Here is a 14,043-nt window from a genome sequence, read left to right on the forward strand (position 1 = left end):
CTTGGAAAACAGTGACAGGATCGTACAAAGTCAACATGGATTTACAAAAGGTAAATCATGCTTGACTAATCTACTGGAATTTTTTGAGGATGTAACTGGTAGAATAGATAAGGGAGAACCAGTGGATGTGGTGTATTTGCACTTTCAGAAGGCTTTCGATAAGGTCCCGCATAAGAGATTGGCGTGCAAAGTTAAAGCACATGGGATTGGGGGTAAGGTACTGACTTGGAGGGAGAACTGGTTGGCAGACAGGAAGCAAAGAGTTGGAATAAACGGGTCTTTTTCCGAGTGGCAGGCAGTGACTAGTGGGGTACCGCAGGGATCGGTGCTAGGACCCCAGCTATTCACAATATATATATTAATGATCTAGACGAGGGAACTAGATGTAATATCTCCAAGTTTGCAGACGACACAAAGCTGGGTCGGCGTGTGTGCTGCGAGGAGGATGCAGAGAAACTCCAGGATGATTTGGACAGGTTGGGTGATTATACTGCATCTGCCATGCATCTGCCCAATGTGGATAAATGCGAGGTTATCCACTTTGGTGGCGAAGACAGATTATTATCTGAACAGCAATAGATTGGGAAAAGGGGAAGTGCAACGAGACCTGGCTGTCATTGTGCACCAGTCGCTGAAGGTAAGCATGCAGGTGCAGCAGGCGGTTAAGAAGGCAAATGGTATGTTGGCCTTCATAGCAAGAGGATTCAAGTACAGGAGCAAGGATGTCTTGCTGCAGTTGTACAGGGCCTTGGTGAGACCACACCTTGAATATTGTGTGCACTTTTGGTTGCCTTATCTGAGGAAGGATGTTCTTGCCATGGAGGGAGTGCAGCGAAGATTCACCACACTGATACCTGGGATGGCAGGAATGGTGTATGGAGAGAGATTGGGTCGATTAGGCTTATATTCGCTAGAGTTTAGAAGAATGAGAGGGGATCTCATTGAAACTTATAAAATTCTAACAGGACTAGACAGACTAGATGCAGGAAGGATGTTCCCGATGGCGGGCGAGTCCAGAACCAGGGGTCACAGTCTAAGGATAAGGGGTAAGCCATTTAGGGACTGAGATGAGGAGGAATTTCTTCACCCAGAAAGTGGTGAACCTGTGGAATTCTCTACCACAGAAGGCAGTTGATGCCAACTTATTAAATATATTCAAGAAGGAGTTAGATATATTTCTTAAGGCTAAAGGGATCAAGGGATATGGGGAGAAAGCACGGACAGGGTACTGAATTTAGATGATCAGCCATGATCTCATTAAATGGCGGAACAGACGCGAGGGGCCGAATGGCCTACCCCTGCTCCTAAGTTCTATGTTTCTATGTGCTGAATTAGCCAATCTCGGGTGGAGTAATGGTGATGGGGTAATACAATCTTCCTCCATTCCCTCCAGTACAATGGGAGCAAGCACCTGGATATCCATTAATGAGCAACAGAATTCACCAAAAAAGTTAAGGAATGTGGTATAAATGCCACTCATTTCAGTGCTCAACTAAGTTGCAAATTGCTTGTAGGAAGATCCATGTAGCCTGTTTAAACACACATGCACAAAATTGGTATTCTATAAATTCTGCACCAAAATGACACACTATTATATAATTATAATAAAATAACTGTAATGCACCCATCATGGATTTCCGGGATTAACGCAACAGGCTTGGTAGTGCAGCTCATTGGTGTGCCAACATGGTATGTTTCGGGTACACTCCATTCCAAAAAGCAAATCCCTGATGTCAGCCTTTAAAAAAAAATTAATTCACAGGATGCGGGCATCATTGGCAAGGCTGGCATTTATTGCCCATTGCTAGTCGCCCTGCCCTGTAAAATATTGGGTTCAAACACTCAACATGCCTTCTCACCAGGAACTGGTGGTTGGTCTTCTTCTTGAACCATTGGTAATGGTTTTGATACAACTGAGTGGTCTGCTGGGCCACTTCAGAGGGCAGTTAAGTGTCAACCACCTTGGTGTGGGACTGGAGTCATGTATAGGCCAGACCGGGTAAGGAGGGCAGGCTACCTTCCCTAACCATCGTTGAGGGAAGATGTGACTGATATTTCCTCAGGGGATTTGAGGAAGGAAAATCAGGGCAAGATACTCTGCATCAAAATAAAGCGGAATCAGTAGAAGGCTTGGAGTAGATTAACATTCACCTGCTATCATGGCTGGGGTGAGCGAAGGGAGGAACCATCTACAATTAAGGGCCAGTGATGCAGTAGCATATCTATGGAGTAAATTATAGTATACCAAGTCCTTGAGCTGTATTCATGAGGTGAAGGTGTGTGTGCCTTGAAAGTAAGGAGAGTCACATGAGGTGTGAGAAGGCATGTTGAGTGTTTGAACTCAATATTTTACAGGGCAGGTGCATACTTTGCTAGCTACAGGATCGAATGAGCATGGATCAAAATGCCATTTCTCTCTTTTGTCAAGGATTTGCCTACAATACATACTGTGACTGACCACAATGCCCCAACTACCCTCAATGTGATCTTTTGCACAGAACTTGAAACCAGCAGATTCTTCAACAAAGTCTTTTTTTTAAAATACAATTTAATAGATTAGTAAATTAAGAAACAAAAAGTAAAGGAGGAGAAAAAGGCAACAGATAAGAATTGAGAGACAATAAACAAAGGCCACTTCAGAAGACATTTAATATTTCATACCTCTTCTTAGCTTCTTCATACTGCCAACTAAGTCGAACTTTGTCTGCTAGTTTGGACCTTCCACCACATGAAAACTGTAAAATGGAAAGCATTAAATTTTATTAAGAGCAATCGTTAGTAAATCTAAGCTCTCAGTTCAGAAGTGCCTCAAATATTTGCATCGAAAGTGGGGACTTGCTCTTCTGAGAAGATTTAGTTGAAAGGGCACTACTTTCAAACAAACAACCAAAGTTCAAGTCAACAGTGCAAAAAGATAATAGTTGAAAAAGTGTAACAGTTCACAAGAAGGCACCTTCTTTACATTAATTCCACAGTCTTCAACAGTCAGACTGGGGAGTGCAGTTTTTTTTAATATATAAGCAAGATGAAGAACAGTTTTTGGAAATGGTTTGCTCCCTTCCTAGACCTGCAGCAGGACATGAAGGGAACCAAACCATATTCCTCAAGGAAGGAATAAATCCACAAATAAACTGCCCTGAAAGGATCGATTTGCAGCTTATTCGTAGGCTACATATAGTCGAGCTTCATTGCTAATCATTCCCCCCCGCCGCATCCCCCCTTTTGGATTCTAGGAAATAGGAGACTGAAATAGGCAAATTAAAAAGAGGCAGAGAATGAACCTATATCGAAAATAATTAAAAGTTTTGCGTGTAACACGCATCCATTATATTGAAGTTTCCTTCACAAAGTTTTCAGGAAAGGAAAAACAATTGTCATTGGCTCAAGTATTATATTGATTTAAAAGATTTGATAATTGAATTATGCTAATTAAACAGGTAATTAAAACCTACAAATCAGCAAACAGCACAGAACCGACCAACCAACCAAATCACTCTGCGAGCAACCAATCAGCAACTAGCATAAAATATTTGTTTTCCAAATACAAGTCTGATGAGGTCTTTCAAAACAAATTGAATTGCTCAAAAAAAATGCAGTCATGTTGGTTTCTAAGCCAGCCCAACACAAACATCTATAAATAAAGCTTACAACAAAGATACTGCTACTACTAAATTCCTGTCCATCAGCTCAGCAGTACCGATGGGGCGAATTAATTCACTCCATTGTTATCGGTTCTGAACTAGCCTGTTCTCTTCAGTCATCTGTATCGCGTTCCGTGACAAGCGACTCTGGACATTGTCTATCCAGCACTTCCTTGGTCTTCATCTGCGGCTTTTTTTTATTCGTTCTTGGGATGGGGGCGTCGCTGGCAAGGCCAGCATTTATTGACTTGGAGGGGAACTTGTAGGTGGTGGTGTTCCTATGTGTCTGCTGCCCTTGTCCTTCTAGGTGGTAGAGGTCGCGGGTTTGGGAGGTGCTGCCGAAGAAGCCTTGGCGAGTTTCTGCAGTGCATCTTGTAGATGGTACACACTGCAGCCACGGTACGCCGGTGGTGGAGGGAGTGAATGTTTAAGGTGGTGGATGGGGTGCCAATCAAGCGGGCTGCTTTGACCTGGATGGTGTCGAGCTTCTAGTGTTGTTGGAGCTGCACTCATCCAGGCAAGTGGAGAGTATTCCATCACACTCCTGGCTTTTGCCTTGTAGATGATGGAAAGGTTTTTGGGGGTCAGGGGGCAAGACACTCGCCGCAGAATACCCAGCCTCTGACCTGCTCTTGTTGCCACAGTATTTATGTGGCTGGTCCAGTTAAGTTTCTGGTCAATGGTGTAAAGTCTGTGGGTTGTGCAGTTAATACACAGACTTCAGAAGTAACAAACAAACAGGTCTTTACTATTCGAAGTTCCGGGCGAATCTGCCCCAGCAATCCTGCCATAACACTTATATACTGGTGTGGTCACTATCGGTATTACAGTATACAGAAGCCAAACAAATAGTGCCACACCTAAAGTAGTTCTCTTAAAGGTGAACGGTTGCATTCAATAGTTCCCTTAAAGGTAGACGGGTACATACACTACAATCCTCCTTTTTTAGCTTATTGCTTAGAGTCCCCGTTAAACATACATAACTTCAACTTCCTATAAAACAAATTACAGATATAATCTCGGTGGAGTCAATGTCATATAAAACAATTTACAGATATAATCTTGGTGGGAACAGTTCACAGGTTCAGTCTCTGCGGAAACAGTTCATAGAGTCAGTCTCTGATCTTGACTCGTTCCAAACAACATCTCTTTGGTGTAGCCGGTTCACATGGCTAGAGTGACTCCTCCATAGCCTTTTTCTTGACGTAACAGCTTGAACTTTCGTCCTGTTGAACCAGCAGTGCGGACTTTTACAACCAACTGGCTGTCTTGACATTTTCCAGTTTTTCAACTAATTTAAGCTCCTCTCGTAGTGTCCCGCCTGAGATGGTAGAAGTGCTAATATTTTAGACAGTTATTATCTTCTGCTTCTTCTTTTTCTTTTCTGCCTTTTTGAAACTCTCGGAGCTCCTTTCTCGGCTGCCAGCTGTAGCGCCACCAACTCTCTATGTTCCTTAGACCTTAAGTGCTTCATCCGGATTTCAGCACTTCAGGAGTTTTCATCACAAGCTGGGCAGACCACATCCTCGTAATATTCAGTGTCACTCAACAGGTCATGGTAATATTCGGGTTCGTCCTGAGTTAGGCCAGCGAGAGAGCCTTCTTCTTCCTCCTCACCCGTCTGGACGTTAGCTGACGGTGGTTCCTTCCCTAGACATCTTTCTTGAAAAGACTTCTTCATGCATTCATATTCATCCCGCTCTTCCTGGGTTATCTGCCATTCCTTCACGACGGACCTCATTTGTGAGTTCAATACCTTCCCTTCCATCGGGAATTGCGTTATCAGGCTATTTAATCCTTCTACTGAAGTAACGGTTACCACATTCTTCTGTTCACCTTGACGTGATTCAACGTACTTTTGGCATCCTTGTACAATTTGTGTTGCCACCTCAGCTATCTCCGTGACTTTTGAGAGCTCCGAACTCGTTCCCCCTGAAGATTGAAGCTCGTGTTCAGATTGTTCCCATTGCAGAGTCTTGTCCTTCAGCATATGAAGGAGTTGGCTGACCGTTAACTCTTCCCTGGGAACACGGTGGATCAGAGTCTTCTCCATTTCATCCACCTTTTCCTCCAATACTTCCACCTTCTGTTCCTCTTGAACTTTGGCTTTCAGCGCTCGGAAAAGTTGCGCCCTGATGCTCTCTAGTTCATGTTCAGGGACCATTCTTACAGTCTCTGAGTTTCTTACAGTTTCCTTTTCTTCCACTGAAAGGATTCCCAGTTGAATCTGTTCTTCAAGTTGTTGAACCTCGGTCATTGCCGCCTCATATTTGTCTTGGGTGTCCTTCAATGTTTTTATGAGTTCTTGGACATCCTGTCTTTCATGCTCTGCCATGTTTTTCACCTCTAATTTCTCATCTATGGATGGAACTTCTACCGATGAGTCTGTCTTGGCCTTGAGCTCATCAAGAATTTCCTGCAGCCTTTGGACTTCTTACTCATGTTCAACCTTTAGTTGTTCATATGCTTCTACTGAAACTAGCTTTTCAGAGGTTGCCGAGTTAACCCCCTCCAGAATTGTAGCCTGGGCCTGTTCATACTGTTCTTTCAACTTCTCACACTCTGCTTGTAAGGAGTCGTAGAGAAGAACTGGGATAAAATCCTGGCTTCCTGAAGATCCCTCTTCCTTTGGTTCGTTCTGTAAATATTCTAGTTCCTGAACAGCATCAGAGGAATGTGATTGGTATTTGGCCACGATGGCTCTATGGTCGCTCTCTGCTTGAGCTAGCTGTCTCTGTTGTCTTTCCAGGTTCTCCCATTCAGTGTCCCAGAACTTTTCCATATTTTTCATCTCTTGTACGAGACGGTCACTCAACTGTTCTAATTGTTGTCGTACTTTGACATAAGTTTGAGTCCGAACTCGGTGTTCTTCTGTCGTGGATGAATCCTTTGCTTGAACAGGCTCAGAATTCTCTGTCAACCTGGAGTTCTGCTCTGCAGCTTTATTCTTCTTGGTAACATAAGTCCTTCTGCATGTCTTCGTTTTCTTCCCCATCGTCGGCAAGTCCCTTTTTGCCTTGTCTTCCATATTCGAATTGGTCTTATCATCATCCATTTCAGAATCTGAGCTAATAGCTTGCACCGAGTCCTCCCTCATTATGGCTTTTAGGTAATGCCCTTCCATGTCTATTTTCTTAATCCACTCCCGTCCTAGAAGTGGTGGTCCTCCCTCAGGTAATACGTACAAGTTCATTCTTGGGTGTTCTTTACCCCTATCTCTCACCTTGACTCTTATCTTCCCCACGGGGTATACGTTATGCCCCGTGTATGTCTGTAATACGAACTTGGTATTTCTTAAAGGTATGTGAGAGAATAGCCGGTGGTAGTCCCTTCGGTTGATGACTGATAGAGCTGATCCAGTGTCCAGCTCCATTCTTACTTGGACTCCAGCTATTTTTAGTATGACCCAGATGGTCTGTAGATCCGTTTCTTTACCCACATTGTGGATTCTCAGACTACCCAGCTCCTGGTTGTTTGGGTCTGAGTCTGAATTCTGTTCGTCTGAACTCTTCTCAGCCACCTTGTGTACCTTGTTGTACTTTTCTTGTGGTGGCTTCCTTTGATTGTTGGTCTTTTTCCCGGACCGGCATACCTTCGCGATGTGACCCAGTTTGCCACATTTCCTACACTCTTGGTTCTTAAACCAGCATTGATTCTGATCATGCGTTGCCTTCCCACAACGGTAGCATTTTGTTGTGCTTGAAGTAATTTGGTCCACCCCGAGTGCCGCCGCCTTTAGTTGCATTTCCGCCGTTCCTTTCGCTGCGGCTTCGTGCGATGCAGCTATAAGGACAGCCCTGTCCAGTGTGAGGTCGTTCTCTTCCAGTAGTCGCTTCTGCGTCCCTTCTTTGGACAATCCGCATACGAACTTGTCCCGCAGCGCTTCTGTCAGATTCCCTCCGAACTGGCAGTATTTCGCTAGCCTACGCAGTTCGACCAAGTATTCCGCATTGCTTTCGTCTTTCCTCTGCGTTCTTGCGTAGAATTTGAATCGTTCAGCCAGCATCAACGGTGTGGGGTTCAAGTGGTCCTTCAGCACAGCCACAATCTCTTCGAATGTCTGATCCGCTGGTTTATTTGGTGCTATTAGATGCTTCAAGAGCCCGTATGTTTTTGCCCCCATCGAGTTTAGCAATGTTATCGCCTTGTCGTCTTCCTCTATTTTGTTGGCTTTGCAATAGATCTCTATGCGTTCCACGTACGTGGCCCAGTCTTCTATTTCAGAATTAAAGTCGTTAATATTCCCTCGCTTAGGCATCTTTCTTCCCTTGGGAGCAGCACCAGTATTTCTTTAAGTATTCTTATTTATTTGTTTGTTTCTAAGATGGCGGTTTTCCCGCGAAATCGGCGGTTTCCCGCTCTTTCCTTCTCTCCCCGCCCACTTCAATGGCGGTATGCCAGTTAAAATGGCGGTTTTCCCGCTCTTCCTTTCTCGCCCCGCCCACTTCAATGGCGGTTTCCCGCTTCTGGCGTCTTCTCCGCCTAATGGCGGCTTCTCGCGTTTCTTCCCGGTAGAAGGGTACGCTTCCCCCACAGCGGACAGGTTCAGCCGCTGGCTGGCTTCCGCACAGCTCCCCTTACTCGGCTCTGTCTTTTCCTCCCGCCCGCACGGCTCTACCGGCGCTGGGTACACCCCGTTAACGGAGGACAGTTCAGCCGCTGGACTGGCTCTCGCGCAGTCTCTCTCTCCGTACCCGGCTCTGTCGCTCTCTCTCCCGCACGTTCGGTGCTACCGGCCCTGGGTACCCCGTTGGTGGAGAACAGTTCAGCCGCTGGACTGGCTCTCGCACAGTCTCTCTCCCCTTGCTCGGCTCTGTCTCTCCCTCTCCCGCACGTTCGGTTCTACCGGCTCTGGGTACCCCGCTGGTGGAGGACAGCTCAGCCGCTGGACTGGCTCTCGCGCAGTCTCTCTCCCCTTGCTCGGCTCTGTCTCTCTCTCCCACCCGCACGGTTCCTGTTCGCCTCCCAGCCCTCTCGCAGACCGGTGTTTCCCTCCCCGGCTGTGGCTGGGTTTCTCTTCCCGCGCCTACTCAGTCTCAGCGCTTCGTGGCTGCGGTCGCTGCCCGGTTTTCCCGCCGATCGAGGTCCGACTGTCTCACGACGCCGTTGGACCCGACTTTCTGACCGGCTCCGTTCCCCCTCGACCGTGGTCGAGTGCACAGCCCTTATCCTCCGGATATTCTCTACACCTTCCCCTACTCACAGTCTCCGCGGCCGCCTTGTTTCCAGCTGATCGGCTCACTCCGCACCGTGGTAGAAGGGTAGTCAGTGCCTGTTGCAGATGGAAGCTTTTATTGCTAAAGTCTTCCTCCTTCCGCAGCCTCGTGTTTTCTTTCAGCAGCACGACGAGGGCGGTTGCCTCTCTTCGACGCTCTTCGTTGCTTTGGTAGTCTTGCCGCAGGGTACGATCGGACTCGTCGCCACTGTAAAGTCTGTGGGTTGTGCAGTTAATAAATACACAGACTTCAGAAGTAACAAACAAACAGGTCTTTACTATTCGAAGGTCCGGGCAAATCTGCCCCAGCAATCCTGCCACAACACTTATATACTGGTGTGGTCACTATCGGTATTACAGTATACAGAAGCCAAACAAATAGTGCCACACCTAAAGTAGTTCTCTTAAAGGTGAACGGTTGCATTCAATAGTTCCCTTAAAGGTAGACGGGTACATACACTACAAATGGTGATTCCCCAGGATGTTGATGGTGGCGGATTCGGCAATGGTAATGCCATTGAATGTCAAGGGGTGGTGGTTAGACTCTCGCTTGTTGGAGATAGACATTGCCTGGCACTTCTGTGGCACGAATGTTACCTGCCACTTATCAGCCCAAGCCTGAACGTCGTCCAGGTCTTGTTGCATGCGGGCATGGACTGATTCATTATCTGAGGATTTGTGAATGGCGCTGAACACTGTGCCGTCATCAGCGAACATCCCCATTTCTGACGTTATGTTGGAGGGAAGGTCATTGATGAAGCAGCTGAAGATGGTTGGGCCTAGGACACTGCCCTGAGGAACTCCTGCAGCGATGTCCTGGGGCTGAGATTATTGATCTTCAATCACCACAACCATCTTCCTTTGTGCTAGGTATGACTCCAGCCAGTGGAGGGTTTCCCCCCCCCCCCGATTCCCTTTGACTTCAGTTTTACTAGGGCTCCTTCATGCCACACTCGGTCAAATGCTGCCTTGATGTCAAGGGCAGTCACTCTCACTTCTCCTCTGGAATTCAGCTCCTTTGTCCATGTTTGGACCAAGGCTGTAATGAGGTCAGGAGCCGAGTGGTCTTGGCGGAACCCAAACTGGGCATCAGTGAGCAGGTTATTGGTGAGTAAGTGCCACTTGATAGCACTGTCGATGACACCTTCCATCACTTTGCTGATGATTTAGAGTAAACTGATGGGGTGGTAATTGGATTTGTCCTGCTTTTTGTGGACAGGGCATACCTGGGCAATTTTCCAAATTGTCGGATAGATGCCAGTGTTATAGCTGTACTGGAACAGCTTGGCTAGAGGCGCGGCTAGTTCTAGAGCACAAGTCTTCAGCACGATAGCCGGGATGTTGTCGGGGCCCATAATCTTTGCTGTATCCAGTGCGCTCAGCCGTTTCTTGATATCACGTGGAGTGAAGAATTGGCTGAAGACTGGCTTCTGTGATGGTGGAGATCTCAGGAGTAGGCTGACATGGATCATCCACTCGGCATTTCTGGCTGAAGATGGTTACAAACGCTTCAGCCTTGTCTTTTGCACTCACGTGCTGGGCTCCACCATCATTGAGGATGGGGATATTCATGGAGCCTCCTCCTCCAGTTAGTTGTTTAATGGTCCACTATCATTCACGACTGGATGTGGCAGGACTGCAGAGCTTTGATCTGATCCGTTGATTGTGGGATCACTTAGCCCCGTCTATAGCATGCTGCTTCCGCTTTTTAGCATGCATGTAGTCCTGTGTTGCAACTTCCCCAGGTTGGCACCTCATTTTTAGGTACGCCTGGTGCTGCTCCTGGCATGCTCTTCTACACTCCTTATTGAACCAGGGTTGGTTCCCTGGCTTGATGGTAATGGTAGAATGAGGGATATGCCGAGCCATGAGGTTACAGATTGTGGTGGAATAAAATTGTGCTGCTGCTGATGGCCCACAGCACCTCATGAATGCCCAGTTTTGAGCTGCTAGATCTGTTCTGAATCTATCCCATTTAGCATGGTGGTAGTGCCACGCAACACGATGGAGGGTGTCCTCAGTGTGAAGACGGAACTTCATCTCCACAATGACTGTGCGGTGGTCACTGCTACCAATACTGTCATGGACAGATGCATCTGCGACAGGTAGATTGGTGAGGACGAGGTCAAGTAGGTTTTTCCCTCGTGTTGGTTCTCTCACCACCTGTTGCAGGCCCAGATTGGCAGCTATGTCCTTCAGGACTCTTGGTGATGGACACTGAAGTCCCCTACCCAGAGTACATTCTGTGCCCTTGCTACTCTCGGTGCTTCTTCCAAGTGGTGTTCAACATGTACTGATTCATCAGCTGAGGGAGGGCGGTAGGTGGTCATCAGCAGGAGGTTTCCTTGCCCATGCTTGACCTGAAGCCATGAGACTTCATGGGGTCTGGAGTCAATGTTGAGGACTCCCAGGGCCACTCCTTCCCGACTGTATACCACTGTGCCGCCACCCCTGGTGGGTCTGTCCTGCCGGTGGGACAGGACACACCCAGGGATGGTGATGGTGGAGGAGTTTGGGACATTGGCTGAAAGCTATGATTCTGTGAGTATGACTGTGTCAGGCAGATTTCCTTCCCTAAAAGGACATTAGTGAACCAGATGGGTTTTCACGACAATCCGATAGTTTCATGGTCACCGTTACTGATGCTAGTTTTTTTTTTAAATTCCAGATTTATTTAATTAACTGAATTTAAATTCCCCAGCTGCCGTGGTGGGATTTGAACTCGCGTCTCTGGATCATTAGTCCAGGCCTCTGGAGTACTAGCCCAGTAACATTACCAATATGTTACCGTTCCCTCTTGTTCCATGTGCCTGTGTGTGCAGGGCCATGAAAGATATTCTAGCTGTTCCCATTCTGGAGAGGTATCCAAACCATCAGTCGTCTTTCTCTGATCTTCTGTGTAAGTGTGGTTTCTTGTCCAAACCATGTTCTTATTATGTCATTGATTCTTTGCATGCTGGAGACTCTCAGTATGCCTCGCAACCAACTCATCTCCGCTGTTAGCATCTTTTACTCGTCAACTTTTCTCGTGTTCCAACACTCAGATCTGTATAACAATATGTGGATAGCCATAGCTTCATTAACTCTTACCTTTTTTTTACCAAATTATCTTTAGCTTTCCATGTCCAGATTAATCTACCAAAAGCAGCAGAAACAAGTCTGACGAAGGGTCATCGACCTGAAACGTTAACTCTGTTTCTCTCTCCACAGATGCTGCCTGACCTGCTGAGTATCTCCAGCATTTTCTGTTTTTATTTCAGAAACAAGTCCAATCCTTCTTTTGATATCTTTTTCACAACTCCCAGTCTCTGACAGTAACCAGGTATAGAAATCCTTCCATCTGTCAAACTGCATCCCCTCCAACAGTAATGTGTACATCTACTTGATGCTTCCCAAATGACATGACCTTTGTCTTCTTTATGTTAATCTGTAATCCAAATTTTCTACTCTCCACGTACACCTCATCAGTTAGTCTCTGCTATTCTGTTTCGGATGTTGCTGCAAGGTCAATGTCGTCAGTAAATCTGAGATTTAAAAAATCTTTTAAATTCATTACTGTTTTCAGTACTATATTAAAGAAATCTAGTATTAGAAATCTCAGCCCAACTGTTGATCTAAACCATTCCATACATTTCCGATTCACTAACAATGCTCAGGGACTTGCTATAGATGTTCTCTATCAGTCTGGCAAGTCTCTCCGGAACACCATAAATCCTCAAGACATGCCACATCCCTTCTCGCCATACGCTGTCAAAGGCCTGCTTAAAATCTATGAAGCTGTTGCAACAATGGATGTTGTGTTCTGGAAATTTCTCCGAAATCTGTCTCATCGCAAACAGTTGATTTTATCGTTCATCGCCCTAGTCTAAAACCAGCTTGTTCCTCATGCAGTACCACTTCTACATATCGTTTCACTCTCCTCTGCAGTGTCTTAGTAAATACGTAAAGAAGTATTTTAGAACATATATATATTAAAATGTTATTATTCACACCAACACAATGAAACAGTAACAAAGTTGCCTGCAAGGTGTTTCATTTCCCTTGATAGGCCTATCCATGTCTCAAGGGCCTGGTGTTTCAGGCTCAACTGTTCATTGACGTTTTGGTCACTAATATTTCACTGAACGATCCTGTAACACAGGTACAGCTTGGGGGGCTCAAGTTCCTGTTCTGTGTTCTTTCCGCAGTCACATTTTACATTTCATTGAAAGGTAATTTTGCCTTCTCCAAGTTCTTTGTCTGGTTTTTGTCAAGCGGAATTGTATTTTTCTTCAAACTGAGCATGTGCAATTTGGGGCCTTATGATCCAGATGTGCCAGATTCTCCAATAGCAAAGCTGTTTAAGGCAGTTTTTTTTGCTGGTATATATTATTTGTATAGACCACAGTTATATGTACACACATTGGGGATAGCAATATATATGCACATGAACAGATGTAAGAGTAAATACAGAAGATTAGAAGAAATTATACTCTAGGGTAAATTCACTGATCCCATGCTCCCAGCAGGGAATCTCGCTCAAAGGGAGCACGAGTAGGACACAGGGCTACAGCATTGTAGTGCCAATTCTCTGAACCACACCCTCTTTATGCATGACTCCCTGATTGGAGGGTGGGATTAGTGAATGGTATACACATGCACACATTATATACACACACATACACATTTCATATACACCAAGTATTACACACAGTATATTTATGCATTTTTAAAAATAACAATCCCATACCCAACTCTCTCCAATCCTCCCAATCTCAGTCCCCCTCAAATCCTCCCAGTCCTAGTTCATCTAAACCCCACTGCCCCAAACTAGGGTGCTCCCACAGCCCTTCAAATTCTCCCATATGCCAACCCACCTAACTATTCCCACATCCCAAAGCTCCGACCCCACTGCAGCACTATAACTACAACTCACCATGAGGTGCGGGCGTTACTGGCAAGGCCGGCATTGATTGCCCATCTCTAGATGCTATGAGAAGGTGGCTGTGGTGGTGGTGAGCTTCCTCAATGAACCACTGAGCAGTTCAATGCATTCGAGTGGCTTGCTAGGTCACTGCAGAGGGCAGGTAAAGTCAACCATGTTGGTGTGAGATTGGAGTCACATATAGGCCAGACCAGGTAAGGACGGCAGGTTTCCTTCCCTAAAGGATATTAGTGAACCAGTTGGGCTTTTACAACTTTTACTAA

The 14,043-nt window shown here is 46.0% G+C and overlaps 1 protein-coding gene across 1 annotated transcript in view; it reads right to left on the reverse strand.

The window, feature by feature from the left end:
* wwc3 (WWC family member 3) overlaps positions 1-14,043 on the reverse strand; it is a 275,710-nt gene that overhangs the window by 72,346 nt on the left and 189,321 nt on the right. Inside the window, exon 8 of the mRNA XM_086006371.1 lies at positions 2,662-2,735. Within this exon, the coding sequence (XP_085862497.1) occupies positions 2,662-2,735 (74 nt within the window). The remainder of the gene's footprint in view (positions 1-2,661; positions 2,736-14,043) is intronic.

This window comes from Somniosus microcephalus, chromosome 14 (genome assembly GCF_052327205.1).
Source record: "Somniosus microcephalus isolate GS21.2 chromosome 14, FLI_Smic_1.0, whole genome shotgun sequence".
Lineage (NCBI taxonomy): Eukaryota > Metazoa > Chordata > Chondrichthyes > Squaliformes > Somniosidae > Somniosus > Somniosus microcephalus.